The sequence below is a fragment of the Micropterus dolomieu genome, linkage group LG11 (assembly GCF_021292245.1).
Source record: "Micropterus dolomieu isolate WLL.071019.BEF.003 ecotype Adirondacks linkage group LG11, ASM2129224v1, whole genome shotgun sequence".
NCBI classification, from domain to species: Eukaryota; Metazoa; Chordata; class Actinopteri; order Centrarchiformes; family Centrarchidae; genus Micropterus; species Micropterus dolomieu.
In genome coordinates, this window is record NC_060160.1 from 17010917 (window position 1) to 17026136 (window position 15220).

At 42.5% G+C, this 15220-nt stretch overlaps 1 protein-coding gene across 1 annotated transcript in view; it reads right to left on the minus strand.

The window, feature by feature from the left end:
* Positions 1-15220, minus strand: part of kif26ab (kinesin family member 26Ab) — a 69001-nt gene that overhangs the window by 34032 nt on the left and 19749 nt on the right. Inside the window, exons 3-4 of the mRNA XM_046063011.1 lie at positions 9130-9606; positions 2686-2897 (exon numbers count right to left, since the gene is read on the minus strand). Coding sequence (XP_045918967.1) covers positions 2686-2897; positions 9130-9606 — 689 coding nt within the window. The remainder of the gene's footprint in view (positions 1-2685; positions 2898-9129; positions 9607-15220) is intronic.

A 15220-nucleotide genomic window follows, 5' to 3' on the forward strand; every position in this document is an offset into this window, starting at 1 on the left:
GATTCATTGTGATTGACTGTAATTGTGATTGTGAAGATGATATTCATAGCTAGACTTCTAAGGAAAAAGTATCCCATTAGTAAAAGCACATTCTTATTTATGTATGCAGGCTGGCAGTGTAGAAGGTAAAAAAAAAATAAATCTGATATTCATGTGCACAAATGACTAATTTGTTCCCTTGAATTAATAACTACTTCCTTCAAATCAATAATTTGCTCCTCGCAATTTATAATGTGTCCACACAAATTTCATTTACAATCTGTTATGCCATAAAATATATTTTAGTGTAATAACAAAATGTTGCATTAAGTATTTATACTGTATGATTGCATCAACTTACTACTAAGAATCTGAGGAAAACAATTCACTAATCTGTTGCTACAGTTGTTAACCTGTCATTTACTAATATAGGCTACATACATAATACTATGGGTGCTTCTACCACTGAGTAATGAAAATACTCCATATGTTCAGTTCTTATAACTACGCTTTTGCCTATTATGAAGGAATTAAGTACTTTGACGGCACAATTGAGTAGTTCAGGGGCACAACATTATTATTTTGAAGGGACACATTATTAATTCCTGCACAGAAATTGACAAATGTGACTGACCTGCTGCTCTCTGCAGTTATCAAATTGACATTAATACTAAAATGATTTTTCAACTCAGTAGACATCTTAAATGAAACAAATTAAATGCTTTTTTTACCAGTTGACCGGTTGACTTATTTTTGCAATGAAAAATGAATGGATCACTTTTGTTCATCACACTCGTCTTTCCTCTCAGCAGCAGACTAGCTAGAGCAGCTAGACTCAAGCTAATTGCATTCTAATTAAAATTTAATCTCTGAGTGGAACGGTGTTAGTGAATGTCAGACAAGTGTCTAAGGAGCCTTCCCCACTCCATTGGGGTAGAAACTGCTGTTTGGTTATTCTGCTCCCACATCCTGGACTCTCAGGATTTATACATGCATCCAACTAATTGTATCTTTTGAGAACAAAAGGGAATACTAATCAGATATGAGTTTTCAATCAAGTCTAAAACATAAAGGGCACTCATTTCATCGCTTTCTTTTTTTTTTTTTATTCAAGCGATCCCAGGCCAGCAAAAAAAAAAAAACAACAAGAAAATTTGGTGATTGATTCAATTTGTTTTGACTTTTGAGGACTTTAATTTCAATCAGCAGTGATACACAAAGACATGAAACAAAGACAGCAACAAGATGATGATGAGATTCCTGTTGCAGGCAACAGCTGCAGAGGGTCAGGAAAAGGGTGTGTGCTTCAAATCAAACACGGTGCATCTCCACCACCCTTTTCTGCGGAATCTGATGTTTAAAGCCGGCCATCATCATTGTGTTTCTCTGGGCCAAGTAAAACACCACATTCTTGGCAGCAAATTCTTGTTGGGATGAAATGAAAGGTGGAACCCTTTACTGTACTTCCACCTACACCCCCTCTGCCCCACCAGGACCTGCTAAAGGGGAAAAAAACAAGTCCTTTTTTCCCTGTGCTTTGCCCACACTGGCTGGCTAGACATGGCTCTCTATGCTACTCTTTATGAGCACAGGTCCAAAGAAAACATTAAAACTAATAAATCAGTGTCAGTGAAATTAACCCTGCCTAGCACAAGGCCACACCTCGCTGTTGTTCAGGATCACTGCTCTTGTGACGGGAAGCGGCACACACAGGAAGTTGCATATTTAGTGGAAGATCTGGAATGTCCCTTTAGCCAAGGAGAGGCCTCATGGTCCCACTGATATACTTTGACCCTGTGAAAGCTGGCAAGACAAACTCCATTTGGGGTGCTTGGAGAAAAGCTAAGCTCCACAGATTCCCCATGGGCTTCCTGTCACACTCCACAAGTCCCTTCACCTCCTGTGGTGCAGAGCTTCAATGGTCCTATGCATCATTCTTAGCCAGCTTCCCTTTTCGCCAACATTCATTATGGCATAGCACTCCTCAGAGAGTAGAGGCAGGGAATGTATGCACTGACCAGCCTGCCAGGGAATCTATCAATGACAATATAGCACATTGCACCAGCCATCCACCCGCCTGGAGAGGGTGAAGTATTCTCCGGGGCAACAACAACACCGGAGCCAAGCAGTGCTGAAAGAGCCTCTATCAGCCTGAGGTATATGAGAACCAAAGGGTTTTACCAAAATACAAAATAACAGTCCTGCAAAGCTGCAAAATCTGAAAAGCTGTTTTGAACTGAAGAAGCAAAACAAAGAAAAAATACATAAACACGAAATACCTCAGGACAATACTCAGCTTTAACCTAAGCCCCTTCGTGAGACACTCCCTCTTCATATCAAATGATGTAATTTTATTATCCATTCATGGGCAGTGGTGCCTGTAACTAAAGGTTCATTTAGTCCCATGACGGTGCGTATCCCAAAGCAATGCTATAATTCAACCATGGCAAGAACAACATCTCCATGGAAAAGGTGCCCCACATGGAAGTTAAAACCATGAACCACAACCTTCGAAAGACATCTGAAGGCGAGTCTGTGCATATCACCACTTCGGGTCGTTTCAGGTAGCCTGTATGCATGCACAAGCCCACACAAACACTAAACACTTCATTTAACACCACAACAGCTCAATCTAATCTCTATACGTTCTGACAGACTCAACCATGGTGTAATTTGACAGGACGGGTCGGAGGGGGCGTTGTTTACCTAATGAAGAAGGAGGCTGCCGCAGATGAGGAAGGAGAGGCGGAGGTGGATGTGTTGGCAATGGGCTCTGGGAGTCCCGGTTGGCTGGAGCTCCTCAGTCGGCAGGGCGTCAGTGTGCTGCTGCTGCTGCTGCTGGTGCTGGTGGTCATGGTGGTGATTGGGGCCTCCAAGGCTGTGACATCCCTCTCTGCTTCCCCCATCAAACCCTGGGCCTGTTGACAAACAGATACAGAGATAAGACAGCAACCATTACTTACAAGTTTTACTGCTACTGCACACCTTCCTTCCACTCCATTTACTCCCCCTGTGCCACAGATGGACAGGCAGCTGCTGCAGCCAGCACCAGTTAGCAGGAGTCAGCAGTATCCACAGCAGAGAGCTCCCTACAGAACAGCAAGGATGCTGCGCCATTCACCAATTCTGGCAACACTCTTGAGGTTACTCTGGCTGTAGCCTACTGTAATTAAGTGATAACCCACATTTAATTAGTAATTAAATCACTAGCGATTTACTTAACTCCGCTCCCGATTATATCTATACCTCCATGACTAATTTGGCACTTTACTCATCAGCCACGAGGAACGTGTCATCCTCCTGAGTTACCTTCGGGTGATGTAAGAACGAGTTTCAAAGGGAGTAAACAATCAACAACAACAATGTGAGAAATGAGATTTGTTCCATAGCTTAAATGCTTACGAGGTATCAAACGTGTTCTGCTCTGGAAGCTTGGTAATTGAACAGGAGTAACCTGAGGTGAGTTGCATCTGTTTCAGCCCTTGGGCTCCGGAAACTAATGCCAAAGCTATACACTAGGTACACCACCTGTATGCCTTTTGAATTTGTTACACATGTGCTGCAGCAGATCATCCGGTTTAGAACTAGACAAAGACTATTAACCAAAAGCTTTTTGTTTTCTGTGGCTGTTTTAAAATGATAAAAGTTGAAAACAGGCTTGTATAATAATAGTAATAGCTTGTAATTACAGTCTTTATTTCACTGGACCTAACATAAAAAAGGTGCACTGGCACCAGATTTGTTCCATGATAATGTCAACTTGATTGCAGTTACACAAATTATAGTTAATTAAAGTTCAACATTATTATCATTCTTGTGATGATAATCCAGTTTTCTACAATGCACAAATGTAAGTTTAAAGAATGAATATGGCTGAAGAGGTTTTAATACAGAGCTACAGATCCACATACCAGAAAATCGAGGACGATCATACACTAAGCCTTCTAGCCCTCTGTTTCTGTTTCAGGTTGAAGCTAAAACTGGTGTAGTGGATGGAGTATAAAGATTCAGTGGGAGCTCTGGAGCTTGCAGTGCTTCACTGATTGCTCATAGTCCAGCTGAGGGAGTGTAGAGGGCTAATTATACAAACCAAAATCCAACTCCGAGACTACACTTCAGCTGGAGTTACCATACTGACAAAAGGTTAATCCTCACCGGAGCCGCTAGTTTATCCTGCAAGACAATGATCAATAGTGGCTGACCGGTTCTGTGGCTTTTCAGCAGAGGAAATTAAATAAATACAGTCCAAAGTTTTCCTAAAAACATTTAACATATTATTTAACACATGAACATTATGTAATCAGCAACGACCTTGAATTGAGCATAACACAGCGCTGCAGCCTCAGTGCCCTTTTGACATGATGTGTATTATAAACACAGTTCAGGCCCTCTGCATATTTGCCACCTCAGTGTTTGCCCTAGATTCATGTTTGGCAACTAAAATAACATCCTTTACAATCTTTTTTATAAAGTGTATGGCCTTTTATTATCTGCCATTTGTCAACACAGACTGACAGCTGCACTATTTATATGCCAAGTCTGACATGTGAATGCTATACATCAGGAAGTGAGGACATACTTACATTCTGACATTCACACGAGAGGCATGGCTATTTCCACCACTGTTAGCTTTACATGCACTACAATGTGATGCTATATTAAAGCATGGGTGCATTATCTTTTCCCAGAAAGGCTTCAATGACCACTGGTCAAACAGTGGATGTTCATGAATTTCCACTTTCCCATTTCTTCCTTATGAGCCTATTATCAGAGTTACGAATCACAGCCTTGTTTTAGAGGTCTGGTCTTGCATTCTTGAGTGGTCCTCATGGAGGTTAAGTCAGATATCAAGCTGTGGTGTGTGAAGTTATGACTTGAGGAGTACACCATGGAAAAACTGGCTGCAAACTGAAATGAGCCAAATACAGATCCTCGTGCAGACGCCAGAGCAGAAAGCCTCACGTTATGCTGGTGTCGGTGACAGGTTAGGAACTCTGCACATACCAGGGAAGTAGACCCATTACACTTTGGCACGAAAGATTAGAGCACTTCACACGCAGCCGTACAGGAAGCTGATGTGTATGGCTCATCAAATCTGTCACTGACTGAGTCAGTGTACTGTCGGTTTTAAAATCAAGTGGCAGAGAATTTCAGGAGCATTCAGGACAGCTGGGCATAGGTGGGGTTGGGGTGTGGGCTCAAATTGGATTAACTACAGACTCAAACACACATATAGGTGCACACACACTCGAGCTCACCACAGAGCCTATGAAAGAGTATTCCCCTGGCTTTAAGAATGGGGTCTTAAGCCAGCCAAGCTGCTCTCTGTAGCCTTGGACCTGGACTGGCCCTGATTCTGGCTGAAAAGTATAAACTATCCCCTGGTCAGGTAATTAGGCTGTGTCAGTGGAGCCGTGTGTGCTCGGCCGTTTGCACCGAGAGGCAGTAATGAGCCGGCCTTCCACCCTTTAACCCCCAGCCCTCCCTGATCCCTTTGCTTTGGCCACTGGAAAGAAAAGGCAGAAAAGGCAGAAAAGGAAGGGGGGGAGGGGACAAAGCGATTTAGAGATAATGCAGAGAGTGGAGAAGAGAGTCTAAAGAGAGAAAAAAAATTTGGGAGAGTGCTTCCTGTGAAGACTGAAATGAGCAGGTTAGGCAGGCACCCCAGACCATCTTTCTCCTCAGCCGCTGAGAGTACCAGGAACCCCTTGTGACCTATGATCCAAGTGGTCAACAGACAATTACCGCTGAAGTGAAATAGGCCTTGTGTTAATCTGGCTGTCGTGCTTGGCTGTCCTCTGTAACCAAACAGAAACCAACTGAGATTCAACAATACTAACAACCTACCATGTGAGAAAAGGACTAAAGTGAAACACCCTGACATTTTGCACTCTCTCCACTGTCTATAAGCAATTAGCACAAGATAATTGCCAAATTTTGTAACTGAGAATTTTCCTTCCCTTTCCTGCCTATATCCTTTTCTTGTCTTGTCATTGTCGCTTTCTGTGGCACACTGCCATGCAAGCCCAGCTGCACCAAAGAAGCAACAGCCAAGATCATCTGCTGGGCTTTAAAATGGTGGCAATGTAGCAAGCTATGGCAGCAGGCAACGAGTGGGCCAATAACGGAAACCCTCATGGGTCAAGAGCACTTCATAGTCTTCGTAGATTAGCGCACATGTGGTTGTGGATTTTATGGAGCAAAGTGAGAATCACAAATGTGAGTCAATCTTGAGCATAACCCTGCTTATGATGTGTATGGATTACCTTAACAGCTTGAAGCTCCTCATTCAAACAGCCAATAACACCAGGAATTACTTAAGAAATTATGAAGTTGGAGCTAAGTTTAGGTTTTGCATCAGGTTTAAGACCTGCAAAAGACTGTCTCAGAGAAGTGCATCTGTGTGCCATTTGCTTAACCCAAGGCAACTACACTCATATAACCCAGTGTCAGCCAATTACAAAGAGGGAGCCAGATAGTTTCAATTCCACCGACCACAAACATCATTCCAGATGTTAACCAGAACCTTTTCCCAAATGGGAGATTCAAGGTGCCCTATAATAGGATGTGTGTGGGAGCGCCCCAGGCCGCCTGGTTAACACACTCAGAAGGATTTCAGTCTAACACACACAAAGTCCATCTCTGCTTCTTTGTCTGAATAACACTGCACGCTTTCCCCACACAGAAAAACCCAAGAAGGAATAATGAATTGAAGCTTGTGCCTTTCGGCACAGCATAACTCCCAATCCTTGAGAGTGCGTGTGGGTTTTTGTCATTCTGAAGGATCTGGTTTTAATGAAAGAAACAAGCTTGAGAAAATAACAACCATTTCTGCTGTGTTGGTAACTTCTTGTTATGAAGGGACATTTCTCTCCGTCCAAGGAGGGCCCCAGCCTCAGCTATGTGGCACTGAGCAACTCATCCCAGCTCCAAGGGCCACTAATTGCTTTTAGACACATAGATGGAGAACACAAGTCAGCCTCTCCCTTTTGTGCCAGGCTGTTTGATTCGCCCTAGATTGCGTACATGCAGTTAAAAGCTTTTGATGGACTCCCATAAACCATCTCCAAAGGCACTTGTTGACATTAAAGGGAGGAGTGAAATCTGTCTTCAATTGTCAAGCAGAAAGGAAGGAATAACACTGCCAAGACCCATAACAGACTGCGGTTATCACCACAGTTAGAACAGAAATGACAAAATGTACAGTTTATCTATCTGGTGAGAAAAATTAAACTCCAACCCAGATGATGTTAATATATGCATTTTGGTCTGTACACTGAGTCTGCCTTGTGAAGAATGTTACAGAGGTTTGTCAGTCATGTCTGAAATCAGGTGCCCCTGTTAATGCAGGAAGAATGGCAACTGTAAAAAGTACACCTTCATATAGGTAGCCATAAACATGCTCAAAGATACTACAATCACTAACATTTGCAACTAGCAGATATAAAAAACTGTGCAAATGTACAGCATGATCAATCTCATAGGCAAAACTCGGGGAACTTTCCAATTCTCTCCATCGAACAAAGCAGAGACTTATGCTTATTCTACATAAGAGAAGAGTTAAGGTGGTGCTGTGGGGTGGTCATTGGAAATACCCTTGAGGAGGAGGTCAGCAGATTAGTGTTGCAATGATCTCTGACCTTAGATCACTCCAGGCTCCTTGACTACTGAGGAATGAGAGGTCAGCACTCCTGCTGAGTTCTGACTCACAATTTCTCTGCAGAGCTTCATCTCTTCTAAAATGTCTTAAATGTGACATCTGTAGTGGCTTAACCTGATGAGCACTACAACAATAATTTTAGACATTTTAAGAAAATAATAACAGTAATATAATTTAATTTAGTTTTAACAATATATTTTTGTTGATCTGGAAAATTCATTATCGCTTTTCCTCATGACTGAATTGCCCTAAAGAGTCTCTTTTATTTATTACTTTCCAAGCTAGTACTTTCGATGATAAGACCATCATGTGGTCTTTTGGCCCCAAAACCTCTTAAGGGTTTTCAAGTGGCAGACCTTTACATTACGAACTGTCTTATGCTGTTTGCCCTCTAGAAATTTACACTCATTTTACTGTTGCTCTAAATGGATGAAAATGCATGAAATCTAACATAAAAGGTGAAAATAGCAAAAACAAATTAGGCTGAAGAAGGATTTGACCTGAACAGCATCATCGTTATGATGCGGCAAGCATATATTTTTAAAGCTGGTTCATGAAAGGTATATATTAATAATAATACGATTAAAGAACAGAATTTAATTGTTTAAGGTGTGGTGGGATACTTTGAGTCAGGTTGAAGGCTTGGGTTAAAAATAACACAGGAAAATGATAAAGGTTAATTAAAGGGATGTGAATGATTCATTTTTTGTCTGTATAATAGAACAAATAATTATGTATGAGAGTTTGTGTATATGGGTATGTATATGCATATGTATGTGTGCCGTGTGTAAGTAAGTAAAACTTTTTTTAACACAGGTTCCAAAGTGCTGTACATAATATCAAGCATAAACATAAAAGACGATGATTGATGATAATGATAAAAGATCATGCAAGAGAAAAACATTCAGAATGGTCATACACACATCCACCTAAAGAAATGTAAAGAAGTGGGATTTTATATGTTTTTTTGAAACAGTCAGCAGACTCAGCTAATCAAACAGGAGGAGGGAGATCGTTCCAGATCTCCCTCTGGAAGCTAGGACAGCAAAAGAACTTGATTGGAAGACATAAGAGGCCACTCGGTACCGTTTGGTTTGACATAGAAGGCAAGTGGGCCAATATACTGAGAAATGCCCTTACTAGCATTTTCAGGGCCAATGAGGAGAAGCTCAGTTTTGCCATAATTAAGTTGAAGGAAGTTTAGTGTGTGTCTATACAATGTGTATACTGTGTATATATGTAAATGTATATTAACTTACTTATTGCCCCTGTATTGCACTCTTTGATGTAACACAATGCTTAAATTATGACAGAATTTAGTTTGTTTTCCTTTTTTAAAATCTATTTATTTATTTTCTCCTCTATTTTTGTTGTTGTTTTCAGCTGGTGGTATTGTTATTTTGTTCCTACACGTGTGTGTATGTTTATGCTTTTGATCTAGTGTAATAATAATGAATAAAAAAACAAAAAAGGACACATTAAAGAAATACCAGTTTGGGCTGAGGGAGGAAGTTGTTGACCCTGGAGATGCTCCACATGCCCTCGAGGTACTGCTGTGCCTGAATGGTGACTGAGCTCAGGGATCCACTGAGCTGCCCCCCTGCCACCGTCACCTGGACACTTGTTTTAGGCCCCGAAGAAACTGAGGGGCTCTGCGACCAGCCTGGTACCCTGTGCCGCTCCCCCAAGGGCAGGACAGAGTGAGCAGCTGGTTGGCCTTTGGAGAGTTGTTTTGCATGGACACTGGAGGATGACACAGTGAATCTAGTGGGCTGTGGTAAAAAGGATTTAGTGGGTAGGGCTGCCATGTCTGAGCTGAAGTTGAGGATGGGAGCGTGAAGCGTCTGCAAGGCCTCCTGCTTCAGTTGGTGGAGAGGTGTGGAGCACACCTGGCAACAGCTGACACCAGTTTCATGGCTCCCGGGTGTTTGGAGCTGCTCGAACAGGAAGGTTGCATATCCAGGGTCCTGTAAACACACACAAGAGAGGGGCTTTAACTCCATGCACAATATGTCTATACACAACTGTATCTAAATCATGTAGCAAGCTGATCTTGAGCACATCTCAATATCAGATTATATTCAAAGGATTTCCTGTATGTTGTTTAAATTTTCTAGGCGCGTCAGTGGTCTGCCACCAGTGTGGTCCCCGACTGCCCTCTGGGACCCTCACTCCCTGCATTAACCACTTCCTCTTTTTTGGGATTGGTTGTTTGTTTAGACTGGGATGTTTTGCCTGCATGCAACTCAAGACTGCTGATCAGGTTTACCAGGCATGTGCTCATTTCACAGTGCAAACAAGCCAAACGCAAAGACACAACTCTGAAATAAGGCTTGGAGGGATTACTTGAAGATCCCACAGAGCGATTCCTCACAAAAAACAAATGAAATGTGCCTTTTATTTATTTTGTGAAGATTTAGAAGAAAGAGGGCAGAGCAGACTTCATATTATTACTACTTTTAGAGACGGTGTCCAGTCGCGTTTTGTCCTTTCACTTCGTCTCCAAAGCTTCCTAGGGTGTCTATCTCTGCTTTGGAGGAATGACAAAATAAAAAACAACAGCTGAGGGGATTCTAGTGCCCAAAGCCATACAATTTACATATGATAAGAGTCCCAGCATGAAAACATATGATAAGCCAACAAATGTGAAAATAACTACCTCTTCCAGGAAGCTTGAGGCACACAGAGCTACCAGTGAAATATTCAAATCCTAAGTGAGGGTGGAACATAACTTTCTCTGTGTTTTAGGGAAACAAACATTCACACAAACACTTCCACACACACAAACACACAGACAGCTCAGTCTCTTAAGAGGCATAAAGGGGCACTAGGCTTCTGCCCTGTGGAGTTGTGGCCTAAGACGGGCCCACAGCCCATACATAAATGTTTATGAGGCCTTTGCTCCGTGGAACCTCCAAGGTGATCAGGAGGAGTGAAGCAACGGGGAAACAACAATCCTCTGCCTTAATGCAGAGCCACTTAATACAGCTAAACCAATAGACCCAGAGACCACAAGGGTCTCTAAATCTCCTCCCCATGAAAGCAGATCAGTACAAAGACTTTTACATGACCTTTCTCTGCAAACCACAGATTTCTTAGCATAATCATGAAATCTGACTACAGCCTTAAAAAAAAAATGATGGACATGTGTCATCTACACATTTCCCTTATTCTCAAAAATTGCCAGAAAGCTATATCCACTGAATGATATTCAATGTATCCTGATGTATGAGCATAATCCCCATATGATCACTTTACTTAAAAGGACAATCATGCATTGGACTGTGACTGGACAGGCCTGATGTTAACTGAGTGATTCAGGTTAATGATTTCCCATATTGACTACTTCAACTAAGACATTCACTCAGGATGTAGAAAATCCTATAAATCTCACAACGAATGAGAAACTCTGATGGGCTGACGAAAGGAAGATCAAGTGCAGAATAGTATCAAGTGAGTGCTAGAGTCTATCCCAATGAGGAATGGATTTAGATCCAAGTAGCTTATTATAGGAATATGATGGAGTTTAAAAAAAAAAAAAAAAAAAAAATATAGATATCTAATGCTCCTAGATCCTGACACATGAACAATCTCGGGCTGGATATTTATGAGCAAGAAAGGACAGTTCCAATGAAATAAGATGAAAGATTCAATGACAAATGAGAGAAACAGAGAAAACACCACTGGCTGCTATGTTCTAGTCTGGCTTCATGTATGTGCTTCCTAGACAGGAAATTGAAGCAAAGTCATAACCAGTCAACTCCACCCTTCCATCACCCCTCACCCTTTACCCTCCGACCACCCCTTACCCACCTCGGGGCACTAGTAGATGGGAGAAATCAATTTCCTTCTCTCTCTCCATGCATTGTTAGGTGTTGATTTAGGGGAGCTAATAAAAAGACACACAAAGCTGAGCCCATCTGCTATTCAGTTAGGATTCTGGAGGTTAGAGAGCGGGCTTCTCCTGTAAAGCTGTCTGTAAGCTTTATGCCCAGTGGAGTGAATAAAGGGTCATGGCCACAGGGCTTATGAGGTTGATGGCACTGATGATGAGGATGATGATGATGATGTTGGGGATGTGGAGGAGAATGATGTGGGTGAGATAAAACTGAAGGCCACAGAATGCATCTTTATCTGGCACATAAGAGGTGGAGAAGAGGATATCAAAAAAGAGATTGGTAAATATTTCACTCACTGCTCAGAGATGCAGGTTTGGACATAAATGTTTTTAACACAGTAAAGCTGGTTGAAAAGTCACCATGTACTTGCAAGCTTAAACAGTTTACTCTTATGTTTGTGCGGCTAGAGAGCTTGTGCATAAGCATAAGGTGGAAAACATGAAACATATGATGTATGAGGGCACCCAGTCCCGAAGCCATATTGTTTCTTTTATCATCTATATGATCTATTACTGACAGGTGCAAGTGGGTGTAAAGAGTAGCACCGCTTCAGAGTAAGTATGTAATGCACGGCATCAACCCAATCCGATGTTCAATGCATTCACGTCGGCGTTGAGGTGTGGAGCTACTTCAGGGCTGTTACTCCTCGGCCATTGTTCTGTTCAAGTGGGAGATGGTTTTGTTTTTCATCCCGAGGTCTATATGTAGAGAGAGTGAAAGTGCACAAGCGACGATAAGAGGACAGAGAAAGAAAGAGAGGTGGGAGGAGGTAGGCCGGGGGTTGTGGCCCTTGCCTGGAGGCTTGTGGGTGGTTGTGTTGGTTTACTGCCTGTCAGCACTGATCTTTATTAAACTCTGGGGACAAATGCAGTCAGATTCTATGGCCTTATTATGGAAAGGAGGTGTGCCGAGCACACTGGGGAGAGAAAGCCCTGCCTGTGGAATGAGCCCTTCACAGCCCTTAGAGGCCTAAGTTTGTCTCTGTCCCTCACACTAACTGTGATGAAAACCAGGGCAGCCACAGCAGGAGAGAGAGCCACCCAACTAACTGACTGTCTCCCTAGGTTGATGGAGAGTGTCATCACAGACAGCCCATGCCCAGAGGCTGATAGAAACAAGCTCAGCCGTAACCACTTATGGATGAGGGGACAGAGAGAAAGATGTGCATGATTTCTCTCCCATGCCTCTTTAGGGCGCATAGAACGTAACCAAGCAAAGTCACACGTAGGATTTTTCCTCAAATCACACCTCATTTACCTCAACTCGTCAGTACACCTTTTCTCAAACCAGACAAAGCACTGTCATCTGACTGTTTCCGCATTCAGCATCTGATGTGCCTCTGATGTGGAGCCAGGCCAGATATACAGTAGAAAGCTGACTTAAATCAAGGGAAGGTCATAGCGAATTGAAATGCACGAGGCCCCTCACTAGCCAAGAGACTTTAAGGCATGCTCCATTGAAAGTAAAATACTCTGGGAAACAGATTTTCTATTCCAGTTGAGCCCAACAGTTATTTCCCAGACATATAAAGCTCCCCATGACCCACTGCGGCAGTGGCAGAAAGACAAATGAAGCAAAATTGTGTCAACGTGCGTCCATGATGAGAAAATCTAAAAGTGAAAGTGAAAAGTTCTGCGGCTTGTCAGCTTGTGTCAACTGTTTTAAAGTAGCATTCTGTTGATTGCGATTTACTTTTTTTTATTTCTAACATCAGTCATAGCGCAATTCTCCCAGAATCAGTCCAGAACTGGCATGATAGGAAAAACACGTCACTATTCCTCGATCCCCTCTGTTCGTTGGAACTGTTCAGTCAATGGAAACACAAGTCAGTTTAACTCTTGAAAGTGGACTTTAAAACAAAATTGCTCAGTCAGTCTTCCTTTCCTTCCTTCCCCTTCCAGGTTTCCTTTTTATTATTCTACCAGCATGGAAACATTCCTTAAAAAGAGTTGCAACCACCACACTGCTTTATATCTGTCCTCAGTAAACTTTGTTCTCACCAGCACCAGTCCTGTTTACACATTACAATTCTTAAGTACTTCCTATGACTGCATTTCTTGTAAAATCAAGACCACACAGCAGCTGCCAAATCCAATGCCCTTTCAACTCCTGACTTTCCCTTCCTCTGCTTCCCTGTAAGGATGCGACCGAGCCATCTCTGTTTACTTGGCCTGAGACAGTGTTGACCCTAGCCACACACCGTCTCCATAAGTCTCAAGGGGATTGGCCCCCCAATAAACTACAGGAGCCAGGTCCAGGTCCCGGGGTGAGGACGAGAGCTTCCAGCAGGCCTACTTTCCCACAGGTAGCCTGGCTCACTCTGACAGCAAAGTTGGAGAAAAAAACGAGCGCAGCTGCTGGCCTTGCCCCGGGTGAGCACGGGGCATTAAGGCAGATTACATTCCCAGGATAAAAGCAACACATCCAGTGGTGTAATCCCTCTCTGCCCCCTGCTCCTTCTCAACTATCCCCACCCACCACCTCTCTCACCCGCTCTTCAAGCCAGCCGACTTGACTCAGATCCCCTGAAGGAGCAGAGGAAGGCCTGTGACTCTGATTAGATATCAGGTAGTGCTTTTAGTGCAGCAGCAGATCAGGGATACAGACCATTAAATTTAACCACTGCCTGCTCGAAGGCAGAGAAGACAATGACTCAGGATGTCACACTGGCATGCCATTTAACTCTGTGGGAACGCCTTTGGTAGAACACAAAATGGGACGGCTCACCAAATCACATCAAACAGATGTTTGTCCCCGTTTGCTGACTTGACAAGGTTAAACAAACCTGTAATAAGACTTTTCCCAAACAAAGCAATGGTATCTGCAGCAACACGAGCACACTGTCATTACCTACCTGATAATACTGCCACAGACAAATAGCATCCACCACTACAGTAATGAATTAATTCATCCTCTATGGCAGTGAGAAAAACTCTGGCTGCTTCATGTTTCTGTCACTCAGGGTTTTTTTTATTGGAACACAATGAGATTACATTAAATAATGATGAAATATCTCTGCTGCTTCTCTGGCATTTCTAATGAGAAATTTGGCTTTTGTCTAAGTGAGGCTAGCTTTTAGACTCTTATCCCATTATCTGAGTTTAAGCTTTTGTGGTTGCAAAATCGATTCCGCTCTTGCTTTTCATGGGCTCCTGTCTCACACCTCCTGTGATTTCATGTAGTTTAAACTCATAAACTTTTGAAACCCGTTTCAAAAAACATCTACCAACTATGATATACAGAATATTCACTGTTACTTGTGTTCAAAATCATTAACTTTTCAACTGACTATGCAAAAGCTGGTTTGTAATATCGCATTCTTCTGAGATAGACAAGCTAGCATTATCTGATTCTGCAACTATCTTGAAGGAAAAATGCTTACTTCCAAAGTCAACAACACAGTACAATGAACAAACTTCCCCTTATTAAGATCAAACAGACGATTACCTTGTTTAGAGAAGCGCATCAGATTTTTGCATCAGTTTTCCCTTAAATGAACAGCCAAGTCTCCCTGAATCACGCATCTGTTCACAAGGAGCTTACAGGGACAGATGTCAGTCTGCCTGCCCTGTGTGATTTAGCCCTTTCCTCCATTTAACTGTCAGTGAACTGCTGACAGAAAAAGCAAATAGGCTTTACCCCTTGGTGACACTTTCAACACTTAATACCCCACCTGTCCCGT